Source organism: Electrona antarctica (assembly GCF_951216825.1).
Source record: "Electrona antarctica genome assembly, chromosome: 18".
NCBI lineage: Eukaryota > Metazoa > Chordata > Actinopteri > Myctophiformes > Myctophidae > Electrona > Electrona antarctica.
Window position 1 is genome coordinate 15,905,624 of NC_136799.1, and position 25,644 is coordinate 15,931,267.

At 43.9% G+C, this 25,644-nt stretch overlaps 1 protein-coding gene across 3 annotated transcripts in view; it reads left to right on the plus strand.

Moving 5' to 3' along the window:
• brf1a (BRF1 general transcription factor IIIB subunit a) overlaps nt 1-25,644 on the plus strand; it is a 128,421-nt gene that overhangs the window by 82,027 nt on the left and 20,750 nt on the right. For all 3 annotated transcript variants that reach the window (XM_079527340.1, XM_079527341.1, XM_079527342.1), the window contains exons 13-16: nt 9,891-9,952; nt 10,122-10,203; nt 10,490-10,545; nt 11,850-12,109. In XM_079527340.1, the coding sequence (XP_079383466.1) occupies nt 9,891-9,952; nt 10,122-10,203; nt 10,490-10,545; nt 11,850-12,109 (460 nt within the window). The remainder of the gene's footprint in view (nt 1-9,890; nt 9,953-10,121; nt 10,204-10,489; nt 10,546-11,849; nt 12,110-25,644) is intronic.

A 25,644-nucleotide genomic window follows, 5' to 3' on the forward strand; every position in this document is an offset into this window, starting at 1 on the left:
CACCCTCCCCACCTCCACCCACTCTTCTCTACTTCTACACTTCCCCACCCTCCCCACCTCCATCCACTCTTCTCTACTTCTACACTTCCCCACCCTCCCCACCTCCACCCACTCTTCTCTACTTCTACACTTCCCCACCCTCCCCACCTCCACCCACTCTTCTCTACCTCTACACTTCCCCACCCTCCCCACCTCCACCCACTCTTCTCTACTTCTCTGCCATTCCGTCAGATGTTTTTAAACACATTTATTTAAGCCAGTTCTTCCTTCGGCCTTTTTGTCTTTCTTATCCTCCCTTTTTCATCTTCTTATGTTGGCCCCATGCATCTCTTCCTCACCCCTTCTTACACACCTTTCTCTCCCTCCCAAACCAAGGAACAAATCAACTTTCATGTTGGAGGTAATGTTTCATTTTCTTCAGACTGAGACAGGAGGTATTATCCATAGCACGATTAGCACGTCCTCCATCCTGTAGATTTAAACCTTTTTGGGGGAAAATAGATGTATTAAAACCTTTATCTATTTTCTTCATCCACCTTTCATCTTCCAACCCTCCATTACAGCCCTCCTCTGCCCCTTTCACTTCCTTCCTCTCTGTAATGAGGTTCTGATGGGTTGGTAGATGTTCCGATTGTGGCTGTCTCAGACTGCTGCTGTACTTTGTCTGTCTTAAGGATGTCTGACTGACTGTCTCTCTTAAAGATGTATTTGAAAGAATGTCTCACTTTTTTTTAAAGATGTAGGTTGCTATGTTTTGTTTGTGGCAAATCAATTGATTGAATTGATTGAAATATTTATTGACAGTTTGCAGAATGGGTACATTTCACATGAAAGCACAACTCGATCGGGACACAGTAACCATTTATGAGCTTACATTGTTCCAATTGTGTCTGCTCATTTTCTGTGTCATCACTTCCAATTTCACCCTAACTGAATATTTTCTGTTTAAGAGCTGGAGGGACAGGGAGGCCCGTGTTACTGAACAAACACACTATATATCAGAATATAAAGCAATTTAACACTTATTTTAACTAATCTCTCAAGAACAGATACCGCTACTGAAACAAACAGCAGAGGGTGCTGTTTTTCCTTTTTTTGCCGATGGGTTCCCAGATTGATTTGAACAAATATCACTTACCCTGTGTCTCTTAAAGATGTCTGGCTCTTACATATGGCTCACTGTGTCTCTTAAAGATGTCTGGCTCTTACATATGGCTCACTGTGTCTCTTAAAGATGTCTGGCTCTTACATATGGCTCACTGTGTCTCTTAAAGATGTCTGGCTCTTACATATGGCTCACTGTGTCTCTTAAAGATGTCTGGCTCTTACATATGGCTCACTGTGTCTCTTAAAGATTTCTAGGATCTCTCACTGTATCTTAAAAAGGTCTCACTGTGTCTTAACTCTTTTTAATGCCAGCATTGTTTCAGTCTGTGCCCCTCCCCTTCCGCCAGATGACCTTTATTTTGAGACCCCAAAATTCACCCCAAAATGATCAGGAAGCAAAAAGATGCGGAAAAGCTAATCTTTTTAAAAGTCATCCGAAGCGTTAATATTGTAACCGCGAGGTATCGTCGATTTGGAAATGAGCCGCTAACATCATGTTTTTTATTAAACACCTCAACATGAGAGAGGATTCAGAGAAAAAGGCGTTTTTAAGATCGCGGTCATCACAGGAGTCTATGGCCGTAGCTAGCTTGGTCCAGGCACCAGGCCTGTTTACCGCTAGCTATAGCAACCCCGAGCTGATGATGATAATGATGATTGTAATGATATGATTTCGGAGCCTTTTCTGAATTAATAGAAATAAAAAATGGTAAAGATGGGTAAAGTTCCAATCTACGAGAAATCTTTGCTTTGGCATGTCTCACAGTGTCTCTCAAATATGTCCCAGTGTCCCTGTCCAGTGCTTTGGGAAACAGGAAGAGGGTTTCCTACATCTTTTATCTCCTTCTATCCTTCCTCCGCACCTCCACTCACTTTTCTCTCCTTCTGTCCCTTTTCTCTAGTGTCTAACACATTTTACAGTTCTTCCTTGACCTTTTTTTGTCTTTCATATCCTGTTTTTCATCTTCTGTAGCCAGTTGCCAACCTCCATCTCTTCCTCCTAGCATCATTATGCTGCCTTCTCTCTCTGCCTGTTCTATCCCTCCACTACTTTTCCCTTCATACCCACCCCCACCCCCAACCTTTGTTCTCTCAATCTGTGACTCCAACCTTTTCTCCCTTCCTCTCTCCCTTCCTCCTTCCTTCTCTCCCTTCTTTATCAGTTCAGGAATCTAGTTCCAGGGGGTTTCCATAAAAAGAAGAGGAGTTTCCTTTGTCCTGGGGAATCCTGGGGGAGGTTGTATTGATATGCAAGGCATGCTGGGATATGTGTTGTGAGAATCTGCCAAAAGACCTGAGGCTACAGTAAAAGCCAGGTCACCACTCCTGGCCTGTAGTCATGGTTGTTACCAGAAAACACAGAAGTTAGTAGAGAACAATATTTATTTATTTTTAGCTTGTTTTTATGCATTTGTCTTCTGAATCTCAACGAATGCAGTATATTGAGCGGCCAGTACTCCATGGTTTTCCTTCTCTTTGTTGAGAAAACAGGAAATCTGAAAGTGGTCCAAAGTAAGGGCCTGTACAGACGAGGACGTATTCGGTGTTTCTGGGGCAAGTAATTAGCCGATCTACCCTTTTTGTCACACGGAGACGGCGTTTTGGGGGACTTTAACGGCTAATTTTGAAACTACCTTCCAGAGTGGGAAAGTTTGGAGACGCGACTTTCACGTCTCCGTGTGTACAGCGAATGCCGCCTAATTTGCTGAAACGGTGATGTCATAGTCCCCTCGCCCCTCCAAACTAACCAGTGTTAATGGTTTATTTCACCATAACCACTTACATATAAGTATCACAGCTATTTTATATTTGCACATAATGTCTATAAATCTCTTCTCTAAAAATAGCCGATCTGCAGCCCGCACGCATGCAAACCGTTGTTGAGATTGAGCAGGCATGCACGAGAGAGGAGTTGTGTGTGAGGAGCTGATCACAGATAGAGGGAAAGTGTTATATTTGGCCTATTATTTATGCTATATATTATTGACCGCGTCGCAGTCACAGTCACACAGAGAGAGAGAGAGAGAGAGAGAGAGATGCTGCGTGTTAAAAAATAGAAGGGGCGCGCTCGCTCTCTCTCTCTCTCTCTCTCTCTCTCACACTCTCTCTCTCTCTCTCTCTCTCTCTCTCTCTCTCTCACACTTACTTTGTGCTTGCTGCTGTTTTCAGAAGAATTAATCCAAGGTTTGTCATATATTATGGTTTAGTAGGCATACACTTTAGCTGGTCAGTCAGTGTGTGCAGACTCAGAGAGAGAAGCAGCACTGCTCTGCTCATTAAATTGATATGACGCATATGCGCATCTGATCAAGATAATTAGTTATTTGGCAACACCTGTGTGAAATACCAACGCTTTCATATAGCCTTTAGAATAAGCTTTTTCTTTTTTTTTGTGGCCATCTACAGGCCAGCCATGTGTACTGCATCTTTATCTTGAAAACGAAGCAGTTTACCGGTCTCGAGTGGACGTCGTACATAATTAACATAACCGCAATGTAGACGCAGTAAAGTTTTATATCGTTCACAAAACTTAGGCGGGGAACAGCCCGCGACGTCCTCGTGAAGGCAGCCCCTCAAAGAGACATAGGAGAGAAGGTCCAGGTGGGATTTGAACCCAGGACAGCCAAGGGTGCATGTTTTTCCTGAACACAAACGGCACCACTTTAATTTCTCATTTTGACTACAGTGGAGAGAGATATGATACAGGCAACAATCCAAATTCAAACCCAGGTCTCTGTTTTTCGAGGTTCCATTTATGAACTGGGGAGCAAAAGACCATGTTTGAGCTGAAAGCCTCTTAACATCTCCACCTTGAAATTTTTATGGGGGGGGGGGGGGGGGGGGGGGGCAGACAGCAGTGCACCAAAGCATTATGGGAATATATAGGTATAGATTCCCCACGCGAAGTACATTTCCACGGTTTCCAATCAAACTAGTTAACGCACAGTATATCAGAGAAGCTTCTGAATAACCTGTTCATTCTCTCTCTCTCTCTCTCTCTGGGGGTTAGAGTAGAGCTCTATTATCAGTGCACTTGTCTCCCAACCCCTCTCTCTCTCTCCCAGGCTGTCTGTGCTCCTGAGCTCTCCCAGGGCTTGTCTCTCTCTTATCTTCTGCCACACACTTCACACACATGGGAAGTTCTTAGAGGGGCTGGCCCTGCAGATAGCTGCCCTGACCTGTCTTTTCACTCTGAAGTTCTTTTTTTGTTTTGTTTTTTTCATGGAGCGGGAATGGCTGACTAGATTGCAGTGTTTTCATGGGTCATTGAGGGCGATCCTTCAGTGAGAAAGTAGTAAGGTTTGAAATGTACAAATGTACCCTGTGTGTGTGTGTGTGTGTGTGTGTGTGTGTGTGTGTGTGTGTGTGTGTGTGTGTGTGTGTGTGTGTGTGTGTGTGTGTGTGTGTGTGTGTGTGTGTGTGTGTGTGTGTGTGTGTGTGTGTGTGTGTGTGTGTGTGTGTGTGTGTGTGTGTGTGTGTGTGTGTGTGTGTGTGTGTGTGTGTGTGTGTGGTTCGAAACCGAACCAATAACACACAATACAAACACAACAGGTCTTACACCTGCATTAGGCTACCTACTTCATTACACTTACTATAACATGATTGATTGTAACAAGTCTTACTCCTATTTATACCATATTTACAAGGAAATGGAATGCTTCAACCATATCCCAGATATCTATAATAAGCCTATGGTTTGTACTAAGACACACACCAGAATTTGATCAGTTTTGTATTTGAGGCATACACGAGAAACAGATTATCATTCAAGTATTTGTCAATGTGCAAAATAATAGTAACTCCAACCTCCATCTTCTAATATTTTCTCATCCCTGATCCCTGATACTTTATGGTATACTCTATGGTCTCAACTCTCAACCTATATATTCCCATAATGCTTTGGTGCACTGCTCCTCCTTGTGGACAGGGGTAGGGAAGGATGTGAGACCAGTGTCTGTGACATCATGGACACTGCTAAGATCTAAAATAACTAAAACCACATATTACACACATAAAGACCCCAGGAAAGTGTTCTAAACATCATTAACATAGATTATTTTTGCAAAAAGGGTGAAGTGTCCCTTTAATGCAGGGAGTGCACACATTAGTCATGTCATGTGTAGTGCACTATAGTGATATGCCTGAGTGGTGGACTGACTGTGGCAGCAGTCGCACCTGTTCCTCAATTAAGCAGTAAACCTGCATGTGTGGCATGTTTTTTCATGGTGCTCCTTTTGGGACAGGGAGAGAGAGAGAGATCCTCTGAATGCCTCAAAGCCAGAAATGCCTGACAGAAGGGAAATGCCTCAGTAAAATTGTCCCGTGTTGCAGCTCCTTTAAGACACTCGTTCTCTGCTTGTTTGATTGTCTGCCTGATGTCAGAATTCAATTCATGCTTTGTCTCCTTGAGAATGACTAATCAACAGACATGGAATGTTTTAGAGTGAAAGCTGTTGAGGTTTGATTTAATTTTCACTTGAGTCCCCCCCCCCCCCCCCCCCCCCCCTCCTAGGGGACGAACATGCACATACACACACATGCGCGCACACACACTTCACTTTCAAATGTAATCAGCTTCCTTGCTGCTGCTATTTATCCTTTGTGCTTCCACAATTGAATACTGTTATATTATGCACACACTCCTGTACTTCTCCTTTGTGAGGCCAGATGTCCTCTCAGGCAGAAGAAATGATGAGGATATTTGGTGACATGTGGTATTATAGCTAGCGACACAGCTACTAGCACACAGCTGCAGAAATATGAGCACCGTCCTACAGGGTTCAAAATATGGGGAGCTCAGCTCCTCTGCAACAGACCGAAAACCTTTCATTTTGAGAAATTTAGGGGGAGCTGCAGCTAGAACAGTGGTTTTCAACCAGTGGTCCGGGCGGGGACCACCAGTGGACCTTGAGGAGGTCCCCAGCTAAATGATGGAGAGTTGGTAGCCAAATATCTGTAGATCTTTAACTCTTGAGAGCGTAATATGAAACAAAATGGACCCATAAGCTCTCAAGAGTTAAATTATTGTTAAACATCATGTATTACTTAATTTACAAAAAGTCTACATAGTAGAGAATGCAGAAGAATTGTTATTTTGATCAATGTTTGCCTGTTATCTTTCCTATGGTATCACATCAATACGGCATGGAATTGTGAACGATAACGACAAATGTTGTTTAGTTTTGGGTCTGAGGGTAAATCTCATCAATTGGTTGCTGAATAAATAATGGACCTTAATATGAAAAAGGTTGAAAACCACTCCTACAATATTGAAATTGTTGCTGCCACTGAGTTGTTCTGTCTGTATCAATGTATCCGTTCCTATATATTTAGCTTCCTGAAATAAATAATAGGCTAATAATAGAGCACTTGTCAACATGCATGCCTGTGTATGCGTGCAAACTAAAGACATTTTTAATAAGCACATTGTTGTCTATTGGTGCTAAGGCCATCCATGCGTGTACACACGTTTTGCACCGTACATTCGTTATCTTTCGAGTGAACGTCTTCTGGTGCTCGAGGCTGTGAGCTTGTTCATCATTTTCATGGTAGCAACTTGCATGCCATTTGTATTGTTTCTCGGCAGAGATTGATTTAAAAACAAAACAAATCATTGCAACAGTGCCAATTTATTGTCTCTTTGTTGTCCCAGGTTAAACATTATCTGTTTGAATTGAAATGTATTGATTTTTGCACATAAGACAGGTTCATGTATGCAGGTGTATGCAGGTGCATATATACAGCACTCTCCCACTCGTGAAAAACTCTATTCTAAAACCCATTTTCAATAGCGTGTTGATAAATATAATGGATTCCTTTCCAGGTGACCCAATTGTCACACATTACATAATTATAAAGACATTTAACTGTCCTAATTTTATTAAATTGCGAATAACGCAAAACGTATTATGCCTACCTGTTTGCTAGCCCATTCACTGCCAATAGAAATTAGGGCTCCCTCAAATCATCAGTCAGAGAGTACCAGTCGACTAAAGTCCTCTCTTTGTAGAGGTGGAAGCATGTCTGGGATGACTACTAGGCCTGTGGCGTATTCCCCAGAAGCGTTGTTGTCTAATGTTAAGCCTAGTTCAGACCAAAGAAGATTCACAACTAGTTGAAACCGTTTTCAGCCCGATTTGGTGATTTGAATGACAAAAATGACTATCCGCAAGCTCACAATGCGGTGCATCCACGATGCACAATGCAATATCCAGATAGGGGTCCTGGATATTGGAAGGTTGAGAGCCACTTGTTGCGACTGTAGGTCGCAGTTTACTATGAAAACCTTCATCTCGTGTCCGTCACGCCTCGTGACGCGCTCCATATATGGCCAGTACAGAATTCATTCCATATGTTGATCTGACCTCATCAAACCCTGTACACTCAAGACAGGCTTCATATATGGCCAGTATAGAATTCATTCCATATGTTGATCTGACCTCATGAAACCCTTAGATCTTCCATATATGGAGCTGACCTGTTCTGACATTCGACTGTGGCTCAAGAGGTAGAGCAGGTCGTCCAATGATCCATGGGTCGGCGGTTCGAATCCCGGCTCCTCCTGTCTACATGTCGAAGTGTCCTTGGGCAAGACACTGAACCCCAAATTGCTCCCGATGTGCTGGTTGGTACCTTGCATGGCTTCCGCCGCAATCGGTGTATGAATGTGTGTGTGAATGGGTGAATGTAATGCACAATCTATGTAAAGCGCCTTGGATAAAGGCGCTATATAAATGCACCATTTACCATTTACCATTTACATTCCATAATGTTGATCTGACCTCATCAAACCCTGTACACTCAAAACACGCTCCATATATGGCGATCAGATTTCTGGCACCAGATTTTTTACTCCTGCTTCTTAACTGTGCCGTATTAAGAAGCTCTGTTGTTTCAGAGCCCTCAGGGTGTTAAGGTGGTTGCACACTGGACGTGTTTTTTGGAAAACCGACGGAAAAACGCAGCTAAAAATCCGAAAACGCGTCCAGTGTGCAGGGACCTTAACTGGTGTTTAGGGCTAGAATTAGTGTTAGATTAACATAACTGTAAAAATTGGGATTAGGCAAAATCACAGTAAAGGGTCCTCATAAGTGTATACAGACGTGTGTGTGTGTGTGTCTTTTATCAACTCTCAATTCACATTCAGTGATTCTCAGGCCGTCACGTTTGCAGTCTCGCAGAAAAACATGCAAATTACCACTTAAGTGTCACGTCTGTGAAAATGCAGCACGCCGCAATCTGGGAAGCGTATCGTAATTGGAAAAAGAGGGGTGTGTTTTAAGGTAGATCGTCTTAAATGCCAGTTAAGCCTATTAGCATCTTATCAGGAGACGCTGTGTGTTTACTGATGAACCACACTGTGAAATGTTCCACAACATTTAGAACTTCCAGGCAAATAATTGCTTCTCCAGAGGACAGTGAAAAGGGGTGTGTGACCAGGAGGTTAGAGCTTTGAATCCCTTCTCCAGAGGACAGTGAAAAGGGGTGTGTGACCAGGAGGTTAGCGCTTTGAATCCCTGGACTAGTCTGGCTGAGCAAATCATGGTGGGGAAAATGATTGAAGAATAAAACTACAGCAGAGACCACACTGAATAAAAATAGATGAATGAATGAATGGGAATAAGAGCAATAATTAATGAGAAATGTAATCGGCAGCCAAACAGAGAAAACTACTGGGCAGTTAACAATAGAAGCATGTAGTTGTACTGGCCTAAGCAGTTCGCAGTGGCAACAGTAAAACACTGTAGTTGTACTGGGCAGCTTCCAGTGGCAACAGTAAAACACTGTAGTTGTACTGGGCAGCTTCCAGTGACAATAGTAAAACACTGTAGTTGTACTGGGCAGCTTCCAGTGACAATAGTAAAACACTGTAGTTGTACAGGGCAGCTTCCAGTGACAATAGTAAAACACTGTAGTTGTACAGGGCAGCTTCCAGTGACAATAGTAAAACACTGTAGTTGTACTGGGCAGCTTCCAGTGACAATAGTAAAACACTGTAGTTGTACTGGGCAGCTTCCAGTGGCAACAGTAAAACACTGTAGTTGTACAGGGCAGCTTCCAGTGGCAACAGTAAAACACTGTAGTTGTACTGGGCAGCTTCCAGTGACAACAGTAAAACACTGTAGTTGTACAGGGCAGCTTCCAGTGACAACAGTAAAACACTGTAGTTGTACTGGGCAACTTCCAGTGACAACAGTAAAACACTGTAGTTGTAAAGGGCAGCTTCCAGTGGCAACAGTAAAACACTGTAGTTGTACTGGGCAGCTTCCAGTGACAACAGTAAAACACTGTAGTTGTACAGGGCAGCTTCCAGTGACAATAGTAAAACACTGTAGTTGTACTGGGCAGCTTCCAGTGACAACAGTAAAACACTGTAGTTGTACAGGGCAGCTTCCAGTGGCAACAGTAAAACACTGTAGTTGCAGTGGGTAGCTTCCAGTGGCAAAAGTAAAACACAGTGTGGTTGTACTACTGGGCAGCTCTCAGGGGCCAAAGGTAATATACTGTGGTTGTACTTGGCATTTCCCAGTGGCCAACAGAAGGAGATAGTAGTTGTACTGCGCAGCTCCCATGTGTGGGGGAAGCGGTAAAGTGTGAAGCAGGGTGTGGCTTTAAAAATGCATCCATGCTCAGTTAATATCCCCTGACTTGCCATGGTACCAAGAAAAGGGATTTAAGGCTAGATGCTTCCTCTGTTCCCCTCCCTCTCTGGGGACATAGCTGTTGGCAGGAACAAATGCATTAGCCAGCAGTTTGTGACAATGTCCATGTCTCTGTAACAGATGGTGATGCTGACGACGGCGAACTGGACCTGAATGGAATCGACGACGATGAGATTGAGTGTGTATGTATCAGGTGGATGTCCGCCACTGTTAGTTTGACACGGGCACTTGGGTTTTTGTGACTGCAGTTGAAGTTCCCTCAATAATTAAAATCTCTTGGAATTCACACTGAAATAAAGATATTCTTGGTTGTGTTCAATGACTTCTCACGTCTCTCTCCTCTCTGTGCAGTATCTTCTCGATGATGGTGAGGTTAAAATTAAAACTGCACTCTGGATGGCTCAGAACTCGGATTACCTGAAAGAGCAGAAAGGTACAGTACAGTAATGGATTGGAAAATGATTAAGAATCTAATTATGTGTGTGAGTATACCATGTGGCCTCCACACTGTGCATGCATGTGCATCAGATTCAACACACAATCAATTTGAATGGCCAATTAAGGTTGCATACACACAGAGAATTCTGACTTCTAAATAAATATGTTCTCTGTACAACACGCTCTCGTGTTCTGCATGTAGTTTATCTATATCACCATACGTCGGTAGCACAATAACGTTTCCTGTCTTATCGCTGAACATTTCCTGTTTCCACCTTTAGAAAAGGAAGCAAGGATAGCAAAGGAGAAGGAGCTCGGTATCTACAAAGAAAAGAAGGTAAACACATTTTTTTCAGTCATGATGTAATAATAATCATGGTTTACTGGAAATTTTAAGTTGGGTAATTTATCAGCTTTATTCCCATGAGTGTGTACTAATAACAAACCTTACTTACGAGGTGCTCAGGTGGCACGGGAGTAAAGTTCCTGCCCACCAGCTAGAGTTTTCTCTCCTCTACTCTCCTACACTAGCTATACCTTTAAGATTTCTCACCGTCTGTCTCAATCAAGAACAAATACTGAAGCCAGTTCCTTTCTCAACAGTAACAGCTGTCTGCCTGAGAGCCGGCCAGATTCTTAAAGCTAGACTCGGCAGACAGACAGACAAATCATAGACAAAACGCACACAGACAACTGCACAGACAGTCTCACAGACAGACTCAAAGTCACACAGAGGGATGGGTAGACAGACACAAAGACAAAATCATACGCAGACAGGCAAATCTATCCCCTCATGGATAGACATACAGACAGACAGTCAGGCAAGCCTGTCAGATTATCACACAGACAGACAGACGACTAAGCCCATGTGTCAACAACGCGTGTTCCAACGCCCGTTTTCTCATTTTTCAGTCCACGTTTTGGCACGTGAGGATCCTTTGTTAGCTCCAACATCTGTTCAGACGTTTGGACTCAACAGATTCACAACGAGGCAGCGTCTGTCTGACACGCGACCCAAACAGCCGTACTGCAGCTAAATCCTTAGTGTTAGTTAACACTGAGTGTAAAAATGGACCCCTCTGTCTTCCTACTTGGGCGGGAGTTTGGGAATTCCGGAAGTGGCTAGTTGTTGTTATAATCCCCGTTCTATGGGGCACGGTGGCACAGTTAGTAGTGCTGTCGCCTCACAGCTAGAAGGTCCTGGGTTCGATTCCCGCTCGGGACGCTGTGGTGCTGGCGGCGTGTTTCCTCCTCCACGTCATCAAAGGGCCTTTCTGTGTTGAGTTTGCATGTTCTCCCCGTGTCCCCTAGGGTAGGTACCCTCACAAAAACATGCAGTAATCCTAGTCTCTAAACTGCCTCCCCCTGGCTAGCCTGATGGAGGGGAAAGGAACTGGTTGGAATTACGTGTTCCTTCCATGCGCTACGTCCAACCAGGGAAATTCCCCCCGGAACGGAAACAAACCTAACGGCTTTCTTGTGTCTGTATCCTTTTCAATCAATCAATCAATCAATAGAGACAGAAAAGTCTCCGCCGAATTAAAACCTGCAATGGTCCCATTTCTGGTCAATCTCCCCCATGTATGTGACCTTTGACTCGGAATGACTGGTTGATTTTCTGTGCGGTGTGAACTCTCCCAGCAAAGGAAGAAGGGCACGCGGAGGGCTCCGATCCGTGCCAGCACAGGCCAGGAGGCCATCGAGAAGCTGTTGGAGCAGAAGAGGTTCTCCTCCAAAATCAATTACGACGTCCTGAAGGACCTCAACATCAAGCCGGTATCCAGCCCTGCAGAGCCACAGGATGGAGCAACCGAGACCCCAAGGAAACCAGTCATCCGCAACCGCAGGTCCACCCACATGCCCCTCAGCCTGGCCACACCTCTCACCTCCCTGGGTAAAAGGTAGGTTTATCACAGTTAGGACATGTTATGCAGAGTAGCGTAAACCGAATGGTTTGGCCGATATATTGGCCATTATTTGACTTTATTGATTACAATGGTTCCAATTGGGTTTTTTTTACCACTTTCAACCTGGCATTCTATTTGGGCATGGTGGTATATAGGTGATATTATCAAAAAAAAGGACCATCTACAAGCTGACAATGCAACACTATTGGAGAGACAGACAGTAGGGAAATTGAGAGAGGCTGGACAGAAGTTTGCTTCCAGAGGCTTAACCAGAAACTGGCATCTTTGCATTCCTCTCTTTTCTAGCACATAAAAGAAAGTCGACAGAACTCAGTTTTAACGTCGATCTGAGTTGAAGCGTGCTCCTGTCGGTGATGCTAGTCTTGTGTTTGTGTGATTTCAGGCTGTGCTGATAAAAGCTGAATTATCTTTAGTGACAACCGCACAGATGCTTATTAAGCTGGCTCCCTCTTCATTCCTCTGCTCTTTTGTTTTTCTTGTCTTGTTTTCCCTGCATTTCTGCTCCTCTTCTTTTCATTTTCGGCCTCTTTCCTCATCTCTGCTCTTCATCTCTTTTCCTCTTTTCTCTCCCTCTCTCTTCCTGCCAGACCTCATCTTTTGCTAAATGGGGTTTCAATCACGTTGGTGACCTACAGACTAGGGATGCACAATATAATTGGTAGTATAATCGGAATCGGTCATATCGGCCATAACAATGCCATATTGATATCGGATTGGTCTCAACATTTCCTGATTATATAATATTCAAAAGTGTCTTGTACCTCTAGTCTAGAACAAAAGCCAAATCAAATATGATGTAAAATATTAAGTAAAAATAAACATTAATTTGTGTACTCATCTCATTCAGTAGTCATTCAGTTGTGAATGCAGACAATATTTATTGATTGGTTGAATACTTTATTAACAGGCTTTGGGCCAAGCCCCAAGGGCCTAGGCTTGTTTCCATTGTGGTCCTCTGTATCATATCGGAATCGGTCAGAATCTGTATCGGCAGATATGACCCTGCAAATAAAGGGAGATCGGATATCAGTCATAATTTCATAATCGTGCGCCCCTATACTACAGACTTCTCTCTGTCCGTTTCCTTCTTCCTTACCAGGTCTCTCTTTTGCTTTCTCCCTTCTTTTACTGTTTCTTGTCTTTTTTTCTCTCACTCTCCCTTTTTCTTATTCTTATCCAAACTTTTCTCCTTCATTCTCTCTTTATCTCTCTCTGTCTATATATACGTACGCACACAGTATATATATATATCCCGCCTTCCCTTACAGGATCTTGTCCTGGTTAATATTCCCTGCCAGTCCTCCACAGCGTCTTTTCAGCTGTTTAATGGAGTTTCTCTCTGGAAGGAGGGATTGCTTTTCCTCTGGACGTTAAAGCTCCTTGGACTTAACTTTGGCTTTTAGGAGACATCTCAAAGCTTTACAAGGAGTCTCATAGGAGCAGCTTTGGGGTGATTTAGTGAATGCAAGCGAGCGTGTGCGTAGTTGCACGCACACACGCCCGTGCGCGGATGTGTACGATCACCCCATACTCACAAATATGCATTGCCAGTACTACTACACACACACATGCGTAGGAATTATGCATGCACGCACGCACTACACATCATCACCACACACCCGCACAAACGTTTATATGCATACCTAACCTTTACACACACACACACACACACACACACACACACACACACACACACACACACACACACACACTACATCCCCCCCAATATGAGCAGTTCCAGTCATCTGGTTTACAAACTACCCAGGAGACACTTTTCCCCCCCTACCAAATATTTTCGCCGAATGTTTGCCAATTGCTTGTCTATTTTTGTGGAATGTGAGAAAGAGAGAGAGAGAGAGAAATGAAATGAAATGAAATGAAATGAAATGAAATGAAATGAAATCTATATTTACCCAGGGTATCTGGGCTAAGCTCAAGAACTTGTTTCCAGCCAGGCCCTGCTCATAGAACACATTTCATCGTAGTGGTTGATGCCTTGTTCAAGGGCATTTCAGCGGTGGTAATTTTAACGTGTCGGACGGCTGATTCGAACTGGGAACCTTCCGGTATCTAGACCGCGCCGCTATCCGTTCGGCCACCGCTGCCAGAGACAAAGCGGCCAGTTGTGTATGCATACATACATGCATTTATGTTAATTAATTTATGTTGGAAATGGATTTGAGTATGTGTGTGTTTGTGTTAATCACAAACCAGTTGGCTCATGGCTCCAGCCAGATTGACAGATTTCTGACTTGGGAAGCAGAATACATGAATGAGCATCTGTCTCTATGTTTGATGTCTGTCTGAAGAGGCCTCTTCCTGACTTTCTTAAGAATGGACGTCTGCCTTGTTTGAATCTTTTAAGATGCATTCATGTCTTTGGTCAATGAATCATTGATGGCATGTTGCTGTTTTTGAATCATTCATTGTACACTGAGCAATTTGGTTTTCTTTCCTGAATGGAGAGGGAGAACGGCATTAGCACAAAGAGAGCGAGGGCGAGAAGGAGTGAGAGAGGGAGAAGCAGCTTTTAAAACCTTCCATCCATTTATCTAACATAAAAATGCTGAACCGTGCACTCTGTGCTTATCGCTTGCTCAACAAAAACTTTCTCAGCTCTTGTGATGGTCTTTTATTTTTAATAGTTCTACTCCAATCCAATCCATTAAGAACAACAACAACAGAAACCTCTGCCCTCCAGCCTCCTGTGTTAGCAACACAGTGATAATCTCTCACTCTCTCAGTCCAGATCACACAGTTGTGGCATTGCAATGATTTTCTTCTCCTTTTTTTCTCCCAAGTCCCAACGGTGGATGCTGAGGGTTAGAATGGCCCCTTTCAGTCCTGGGGCAGAGGAACGGGCCGTTGCTCAGGGCCCCTGAAAAGGTTGTTGTGTTGGTTATTGAAAAACGGGTGTGGGGGTGGGGGGACACAGTGACAGGGAGACCTATGAAAGTTGTAGGAGAGAGAGAAGCCATTGACAGTAAGCCCATTGTGCCTTGTCTTGAGGCCCTCGCTCAGGGGCTACACTGGGGCATTGTGCTGATAGCGCTACTGCTGTTCCCACTGCAGCTACTGATGCTAATCCTACTGCTAGCACTGCTACTGGCACTGCCACTACTGCTACCACTGCTCTTACTTACACTATTTCTACTGGGGACTACCTTTTTTGCAGAGCCTGGGCTTCGATGGGTACTGATGGGACGCTTGTTTTACAGCGCCGGCTACTACTAGTAGGGCGGGGTTATATAACCTCACAAAAACTATGCCTAAACCTAACCCTAACCTCACAAAAACTATGCCTAAACCTAAACCTAACCTGTAAAACAAGCGCCCCCTCAGCGACCATCGACACCCAGGCTCTGCAAAAAAAGACAAATTTCTACTGCTAGTACCACTACTTGTACACACCTTGTCCCACTACTTGTACTTCTACTGCTAGTACCACTACTTGGGGCGGCAGTGGCTCAGGAGGTTCCCAGTTCAATCCCGGGCTCCCCCAGAGTTGCTGTTGAAGTGTCCTTGAGCAAGACAATTAACCCCAACCTGCTGTTTCCTCTGCCATCGGGGGTGTGTGTGTGTGTGTGTGTGTGTAATCCACGTAACTCGAGAACCGTTCGCCCCACCGACTTCAAATTCGACACACGCATTCCACCCCGCAGTGCCCCGTGTCGAGTCGGTCGAACCCACGGTTGTCCAGAACCGTCCCAAAATGGCCTCTTTGCATACTCCTGTAAGGTAAGAGGTGGATTTTCAGACTACGGCGGAAGATTGTCAGAGAGCATTGCAATCGGAACTTCAGACTCACTCCAGTGACCAGACTGTGGTATATTGTGCTCTGGCTTCTGTCTCTCTTTACAGCTCTCTTTCCTCTCACCATACTCTTTTGGTCTATCTGACTATCTTGTGACAGCTATAGCTTGCTATTCATACTTTGTCGTGCGACAGTGTCGCATGCCGAGAATAGCAGACCGGCAAGCTCACAACGCGTCATGGATGCGACGCGTTGTTTGTGAACTTATAGGTCTGCTATTCTCGGCAAGTGACACCATCGCAAAACGTAACTTTAATGAGGCATTACCCTCTCTCTGCTTCCTCTCTTCGGTCTCTCTATGTTCTCTCTTAAATTCAGTCCCTTCTGCCTCTCTGTCTCTCGCTTACATTCTCTCTTTCTCTTGCTTTCTTGTCCTTTTGTCCTCTCTCTGTCTCTCTGGACCTTTTATATTTCCCCCTCTTCCTTTTCTCCTACTTTCTCACATCCTCTTCTCATCTGTCCTACAGGGACAGGCTTTTAGCTGTCTCTTCTCATCTGTCCTACAGGGACAGGCTTTTAGCTGTCTCTTCTCATCTGTCCTACAGGGACAGGCTTTTAGCTGTCTCCTCGCAGCTTTCACACAGTCACCAAGGCCCTGATGTACTTATAGTGCACTGTTGGTCAACTGTCCTTGGTGTACCTTTGAACAGTCTACTCTAGTTAGTGTATTTGATAACTAACTGTACATGGTGTACTATTACAGTGTGTCCCAGTGGGTTGGGTTTATGGGTCCTGAATAAATAGTGAAAATAGATCTACAAACTCACTGTGAGCTTGTAGATCGGCTATTTTGACAATTAAATAGGATAGATGGATGGATGGATGGATTGATGGATAGATTGATTTACTATCCCATGGGGGAAATTCGGTAAAATGAAAAAGGAAATGGGGATATTAAATATGTATTTTTGTACGTTTGGGTCCCGGGGAGACACCGAAAGTATCTCTTGGGTCTCAAACTAAAAGGTTTGAGAAGCTCTGTACTATTGGTCAGTGGCAGAGTGCTTTGTTGTGATGTGGAAATACAGAGTATAGTCAGTGCTCTCCGGGAGCACTCAGACGGTTTGCCCAGAAAACTAGAAGACGTTATGGTAGAATGTGGGTTATTATGGCTCATTGCATCATCGTGTTAGCTGGCTAACAAGCTAGCTGGTATTTCATGATACAGAACACATGATTACACATCATCTTACAAACTTTGTTATTACAAAATAACATTGTGAACACATCCTTAGTGTACTATTAGACAGTGTACTTACAGCAGTGTACTATTGAGTATTTAAGCCGTGACGTAAGTGCCCCCTCCAGAGCTACTTCCGGGTCCTACTGTTTGTGTCGCTTTTGTGTCCCCATAGAGTTATACTGTGTCCCTCTGTCGGACTAAAACAACCACTAAAGTCTCATTTTACCGCTTTCCTTGCAACAACAAAGCTACCGGTCTCCCAAATCTGGCTGTGACAGGCCGTCTGCCCCACACTGAATACTATCGCCATTTTATTTCATTGTGTCAACTAAATCCTCCATTAGAGATCGTATTAATGCAAATTAGGACGGGAGCTGGTGCCACTTGGACCCGGACATAACGTAGGACTACAAAATGACGTCAAGACTTAAATTCCGAAAATGGAGAGTGTACTTACTTGGTGTTCTATTAAACCGTGTACTATTGAACATACAGATATTCAGGGTACTATTTGTCAGATGTACTTAGTGTACATACGTGTGCTGTACACTCTGCCAACTCTGTGTCCCCTCCTATCTGTCTATTTGTCTATCATTACCGTTCTTAATCCCTCCTCCCCAGCTCCGTCTCTCTGTCTCTGCCATCATCTTCCCCTCCCTCCAGATGCTAAATTCTCTCTCCTTGCTGTTCCCTTTGTCCTTCCAAAAACACTCATCCAGAAATAGCTGATATTATATGTCCAGTTTTTATTTTCCTCTCCTATGCACTTCTTTGTCTCGTTACTCTCCAGTCTCTCTTGGTCTCTGTCTTTCTCTCCTTTATTTCTCTCTCCTTTTATTCTCATTATATCCTTTTTTTTCTGTCTTCTCTCTTTTAAGAACTTTCTCTCATTCCATGCTCCCTTTTTTCCCTTTTTTTCGGGAAAAGAGAATTCCTGGCTGCATTTTTGTCAAAGCACGGGTGGGAGGGAGGAGTGCGTGTGCGCGTGCGTGCGCACAGTTTTGGTCTGTGTTGGGTTTCCTGAAATGTACAGTGGTTCTGACCCTGTACAGTTTGTAGTTGCCAGCTCTGGGAAAGACTGAGCACTTTTCCAGCCCAGTGTTCCCACTGCCACCACTGTGGTGGTGCATGGTGACCGAGCTGGCCTGGGAGCAGGTGTCTGGCATTCACTGGTGGAAAAAAGTACTCACATTTTGTACTTGGGTTGAGTAAAAGTATCAATACTGCAATATAGAAGTATTCTGTTGCAAGTAAAAGTCCAGAATTTTAAATGTACTTGAGTAAAAGTACAGAAGTATTGGTATAAAAATGTACTTGTGCAGAAGGTCCCATTCCAAGTTTTCAAATGTATAAAAATCTTTTGAAAATAGCAGATCTACCGAGCTTGTAGATCGGCTATTTTCAAATGGCTAACGTGAAGTGGTTAATGCATGTTTTGTAATAATAATCGAAATCTACAAAGTAACTAGTAACTGCTTGTCAAATAAATGTGTAAAAGTACAATATTTGGATCTGAGATGTAGTGGAGTAGAAGTAAAAGTGTTGGAAATACTCAAGTAAAGTACAAATACCAAAAATATTCCCTTAAATAGCCACTTCACCCCTTTTGCAACCAGATCTTATTTTAATGATGTTTTAGAGAAACACTTTCCTGGGGGTTTTTATGTGGGTAGTTTGTGTTTTTAGATATTTTAGTATTTCAAAGTGTCTGTGATGCCATGGACACTGTTCTCACTGCTGTGCTGGATTACTACAATGACCATAATGCTTTGCTGCACTCACCCCACCTTGTGGAGAGGGAGACGGCTGTCTTACTGAGACGGCATGTAGTCCAGGACGGTAGTGACACCAGTGTCCATGACATCACTGGCACTTTGACATACTAAAATATCTAAAAACACGTATTACACACCAAAAAAAAATAATAATATAGAGAGTTAGGATGTGCATTTGAGCGTTGTGTCTTCCTCGAGGACGGCCTCAACAAGGTCGCAGGTTTAGTTGACAAAAAAAATCTGCTGTTGCAGTTGTGACCTCCCATTGATGGACGGTTACCCCCCAAGTTAATCCCACATTCACCATGAATAACAGCAACAATAATTATAATTATTATTTTAATGATATTTAATGATCTTTCATAAATTTTTTCACACAAGTAAACTCACTTCTAAAACAAGTATAGGGAATTAGGGACACCAATCTTTGACTGTTTTCAGTTAGTAATGATTTTAATTTCTTGGACTTGGTTGTCTGTTCAACATGCATATCAAAGGCTTGTTGTGTGCTTTTATGTTTACTGTACATATACACTATTAACACTAATGCGTTACTTGTTGCCATAGGGCATGCCATATTGAATTGACAGCACAATATCCATATTGCAAGAGGCTGCTATTTTATTTTGTATTATTTTATTTTTTCAAAGAAAACATGTCATTCCCCTACAAAGCGTTGCCTGCATGCCAGTATAACTGAAAGAGTCTGTCACAAATCTTGCTCGTGTTCCTCTCTCCCCTTGCCAGGCACATCAGATCTAAAGAGGATGTTTTTGCTGCTGATAGAGCCAGCTGTGTTAGGGGTGGGTGTGTAATTTGTCTGTGGTTGAGAGCCCCTCCCTGCAGTCTGTGATGCCCCCCCTGCGCCTCTCTCTCCCACACCCCTCTCTGCCCCTCCTCCCCTCGCTGTGACCAATCAGCCCTTTGTACGGCTGCTTGGCTGGTCAGGGTGCGTTCTCAGAGGAGCTAGCTAGCGCAGAGAGAAATGTGTCCCAAGTGCCACTGCTAATCCCCTACACTATACAAACACGCACGCACGAGCGCGCGCACACACCATACATGCAGTCATGCGCACACACATTCATCTTCCTATAAGTATGCGCTCACACATGTATACACACGCTCAACTTTATATATGCACATGCATACACCAGAAATGCACACATTTCATCTTTCTATATGTGCACACAGTCTGCACACACACACACATGCACACACACACCCCATACATGCAGGCATGCACACACACATTCATCTTCCTATTTGCGTGCGCACACACACACACACACACACACACACACACACACACTCAATGTTATATATGCACATGCATGCACCTGAAATGCACACATTTCATCTTTCTATATGTGCGCACACATGAACGTACAGTACGAACGCACGCACGCACACACACACACACATTTATATAGTGCACTGCCACCAGCCGTCCCATGTGATGTGACACAAATTGCTGACAGACTGAAAGACACAGATTTTCAGGAACCTTATTTTACTATAAAGATTGCAATATTGTCTGTTGGAATTCCAGAGCACAAAGTACGAGTACAGGATGTATTATGAATGTCTGACTACAGCTGTGTCCTGTTGAAGTGCCCTTGGGCAATACACTGATCCTTCAACGGCTGATATAGTCTTAAGGTGAAGTTTAGTTGCTGTCACCATAGAGCTTTTCAGCCGCAAGGTTTTATTTTGGAGAGCCCAGAGAAGCGCTAGTTTTTTGGACGGGTGACAGCCGGATGTATCTGTGTCTTCTGTGAGGAGGAAGCCCAAAAAACCCTCGGTGAGGCCTTTAGGAGGGCCATTATAATCCACCACTCCTGAATGAAGTGCCTGGTGCTGTGAGTCTGGTGCAACGCACAGGTGAGAGCAGGTGTGGACCTGGTGAGACGTAGGAGGGGCCCGGACAGGAGTCAACACACAGAGCCTAGTCCTTCCACGCGCCATATTGATGCTGGTAGAGTAGTTCCCGGAGCAACGGATTGTGTGGCCTTGGTCGTATTCCGATACTGTAGATTTAAACCTTTAAAGGTGTAGTGAAATCAAAAATACGTTTTTCACACTTTTAGACCATATCCGTGGTCATCATATGGGCATACCTAACAATGGATGCCACACAAAAATTCTAATTTTTGTGTGTTTTTAATATCAAAAGTACATACAAATATATTTCTTATTACTTCCTGAAAACGAAAGCGTGCTGCATGATGACGTGTCGAGGCCCACATCGATAAAAGCCAATAAAAATGAAGCTCACCCGTTTAATTCCCCATAGCTCAGCATCTGTCCAGCACTGGCTGCACAGCTGCTACTGATTACAGAAATCCTCCGTTTTTATTCCCATTCAAGATAACATCCAGACAGTGTATTACTCGGTTTCAACTTAATCATCACGCTAAAATATGTATCTGAAAACATTATAGGGTAGAAATAAGCCACATAACAGTAAACTGGTACAGCATGGCCGACTATCTGGCTTGTAAACAAAAACGTACCATGCGCTGCTATAGCATAGCTACCGTCCCTAGCTACCGTCCCATCGCCTGAAGGGATGCGACGCTCTGATTGGTTCAGAAACTTCATAGCGGTGTTTCAACTTGAAACCGTCTGAAACTTCAAAATAAAATGTCCACCATTTCCGTTGCACCACGCCTTTAAGTCTGCTGTGATTATGGTACTAGATGTAAATATAGACCAGTGGTTCTCAGCTCTTTTCCTGTAGTACTCTGATTTTCATTTTAAAAATGAATCACAGGGCAGCAGTGACTCAGGAGGTAGAGCGGACATGTGGGTCACAGAAGGTTCCCAGTTCGATACTCTTCTCTCCGTGTTTTACTGTCGATGTGTACTTGAGCAAGACACTGAACCCGAAGTGTCCTTGAGCAAGACACTGAACCTCAAATCCTGATGAGCAGTAGGTTGGTGCCTTGTATGTTGCCTTGTACGTCGGTGTGAATGGGTGAGCGTAGCACACGTTGCCAAGGGCTTTGGATAAAAGGTGCTATAGAAATGCAGACCCTTTTACCATTTAAATTCACACGAGGTGAATGCAGTAACCATCAAGTAGAATTTAAATCTGGCACTGGTTTGCGACTCCCGGACCCGGATTGAGAACGTCTTATTACAGACAGAGGAAGCATTGTGGACATTAGTAGCAGCTTTCTCTCTGCGTGCTTTCCCAAACAGCCTTCAGTGGCAAAAGCTTTGCTCTCCTCACCTCCCCTCCACTTTAACTTATGGAACAGTAGAGAGACTTGCCCTAAACTGGGCCATTCAAAATGCATTTTTTAATCTCAGACTTAGGCCCCCAAAAAACCTGCAGACATGCATAAACGCACACACACACACACACATTCGCTGCACTGGACGACTGACATACTTTGAATGCATGTTTGTGTACACACGTGCACCAGCACAGACACAAATGTCCCCATATTCTGTTAAAGCACACAAGCACACACAAATGCGCTGAAACTGTTGACACTAAAAGCGGGGTGAGATCGCGGCGTTGCAGAACCTAGCTTAGCAAGATGAATAGTCTCCCTGGAGCAGTGAGAATGGATTGTCTGCTGCTAGACCATGTAAATACACCCGTCATTAAACCAAGCAGACCGAACAACTTCCCTGTGCGCCCGACACTGAGACAAATGACGTTGTCGTCCCTCTTTGTCCCCTCTGCGTCTCTTTGGACTCTCTGGTCTTTTCTCCACTCCCTTAAGACCCTAGACGGGATCTAGGTTTAATTTTTGGGTTGCTTTATTCGCGCCCCTCCCCCTGTCAAGCCACTGGCGGTTGTCAGACAGAGGCTAAACGGTCTTCTCAATCGTCTTTTTCAGCCCGGCTCGCTCTCATTCACTCTCATCTGCAGTAAGCTGATTAGCAGCGAGCCGTTAAGCTCGGCAGAGACTGATAGGCCAGCAGAGCGAGAGAGGGGGCAGTGGAGGAGAGAGGACGAGAGAGACGTATAGAGATACAGATGGAGAGAGAGGACGAGAGAGACGTATAGATGGAGATGGAGAGAGAGGACATACAGTCAAATCTTCAGTGTTAATTGAACTCTGGAAGTGTACATTTTCATTCAAATAATTGTCCACTTGGGCCCATTTTGTCTCTCGGTTCAATTTACACAGGATGTAGAGACCAAGGTTATTAGAGTTAACTAAAACTAAGCTACAAGCTGAAACTGGAGTGCCTCACACCCTATACAGTATATATAACAAAAGACAAACTGCTACAAATCGAAACATTTTAAACAATGAAAGCTAACCGAAAGTAGCATGCCCACTTGTTAATCAAACTGAAACTAAGCTCAATTCAAAACTTGAATAACCTTGGTAGAGACAGACGGAGAGGAAGGGGAGAGAGGAGACGGACTACACATTGAAAAGGGGATAGAAGTGCGGAGAGAGATGGACATTTTTAAGACAGTCAGATTAACAGACTAACAGAATGAGAAGGTTGTGATGAGTTGTGAATCTGCAATAAATACATGAAGAGAGAGGAAGAGATGGACAGTGTGAGGGAGGCGGAATGTGGGTTGTAGGGAGAAAACAGTGAGAGTAAAAGACAGATAGAAATAACCTTACAGTGGGTGGCTGAAGCAGTGAAATAACCTTACAGTGGGTGGCTGAAGCAGTGAAATAACCTTACAGTGGGCGGCTGAAGCAGTGAAAGTGTGACTCATAGATAACCTGCCATGGCCTTTCACTGAGGTGATGTCAGCAGAAAGACAGACGGACAGAAAGAAAGAAGACAAGAGAGAGGGATGGTCTTACAGCATGTGATTGAGGTGAAAGAGTGGCGTCCTTAGCTTTGACCTCTTCTTGAGGTGAACACAGATTAACAGAGAGAGAGAGAGAGAGAGAGAGAGGGAGAGAGAGAGGGAGAGAGAGCCCCGAGGCAGGCGGTTGAGGTGCGTCTGACGTGGTGAGACTTGAGGTTACTGCCCATTTTCTGTGACCTTTTGTTAAGGTAACCGTCAGGAAAGTAGACCAGCAGACTCGCAAGCACTTTAAATGGCACTTACATTTCCAGGTGGCAGGAGTTAAAATGGTAAATGGTGCATTTATATAGCGCCTTTATCCAAGGCGCTTTACAGAGATTGTGCATTAGATTCACCCATTCATACACCGATGGCAGCGGAAACCATGCAAGGCACCAACCAGCACATCGGGAGCAATTAGGGGTTCAGTGTCTTGCTCAAGGACACTTCGACATTGACACTGGGGGAGCCCGGGTTCGAACTGGCAACCTGACCTGAGTTTGCCTGTGTACTGGCTGGGTTGATTGTGTACACAATCAACCCAGCATGTGAACATGCATTAACAGATAAGTGTTAAGAGATTGTCTAACAGAGAGAGATGGATGGAGACGGAGAAGCAGATGAGATGAGGAGAGGAGAAGAAACAGACTGAGACTGGGAGAGAGTCGAGGAGAGAAAGGGATAAGAGAGATGCGATGAGACAAGGATAGAGCGGCACACAGAGAGAGATTTGAAGAGAGAGACCAGTAGAGAAAATTGGGTGTGGGTTCTGTATTCCTCACTGTGATTCTCAGTAAGAAGATTGAAGCTAGAGGACACAGTGATAAGATAATGAATTGAACAGGTTTAGTTCCAAAATTGTAGTTTAGATTCAGCTCTATTGCTGCAACAATTAATTGAACTAAAAGCACAGATTTACAAGATTGTGACGCGTTGAAAAGTAAACAATATAATAAGTGCTAGGAAAATAATCGATTGCTGGAGCCCTATTCAACTCCCACCGCAGCCACATGCCCTGCAAAAAGTGTCCTTGAGCAAGACACCCGAGACCCATACACACAGGGTAAGTTCATCTGGATGAAAAAGTCAGCTGAATGATGGAAATTTTACATAGCAGAGACAGAATGAGGGATCGATACAAAGAGAGAGAAAGGAAGGACATATTTCTAGTGTGACCTCATGAGTGTTAAGCCCAACCCTTTGGTGTGGTTTGGGCTTAAACTGCCAACTGCTAATTGCCCAGTGCTTTACCTGTATGTGCCGACCAGTCCGTAGCCCGTTTTCCATCAGGGTTGAACCGGTTCAGTTCTTTTTCCCGCCTAATATTGAACCAGTTCAGAGTGTTTCCACTGAAAATAAATTGGTTCGGAACTGGAACCAAAAAATGGCAGCCGGTTCCGTGAAAGCACCAAAGTTCAAAGAATCTAGAATGGAACCAGTTCTAGAACCAAAGTTATTTTGGTGGAAAAGGGGCCTGTTTGTAATACTGCGAAAGATAAAATGACATCAATATACTCAATCATTTCTTATTGTCACTGTACAAATGTCAAGGAGCCAAAACCAAGGAATTTTTCTATTGTGTACCAGTACCGTATATATCACTACTGTTGGGCAGAAACCACCTAAAACAAAAATGTTAATTTTTCAGGAAATTAAAAAACATCCAGCTCAAGTGGCTGAAGCGCTTTTAATACTTTTCATTGGTTCAATATTATTTTAACCAACACACAGACGTGTTCAATATAACTAATGTATGAAAACATGGAGTTAGCTGGTTTCTGCCGGACAGCGACGATGTAATGAATTCTAACTTTAAATCTGGAAGTAGGTTTAAAGAGACAGTATAAAAAAGGTGAGATTGAGATAGGGAGCCATAGCAGGTGGTGAGAGAGAGAGTGTGTCTCTATCATCTTTCTTGGCTCCACTGTAAGGGCTGACTTCAGTATGAAAAATAAC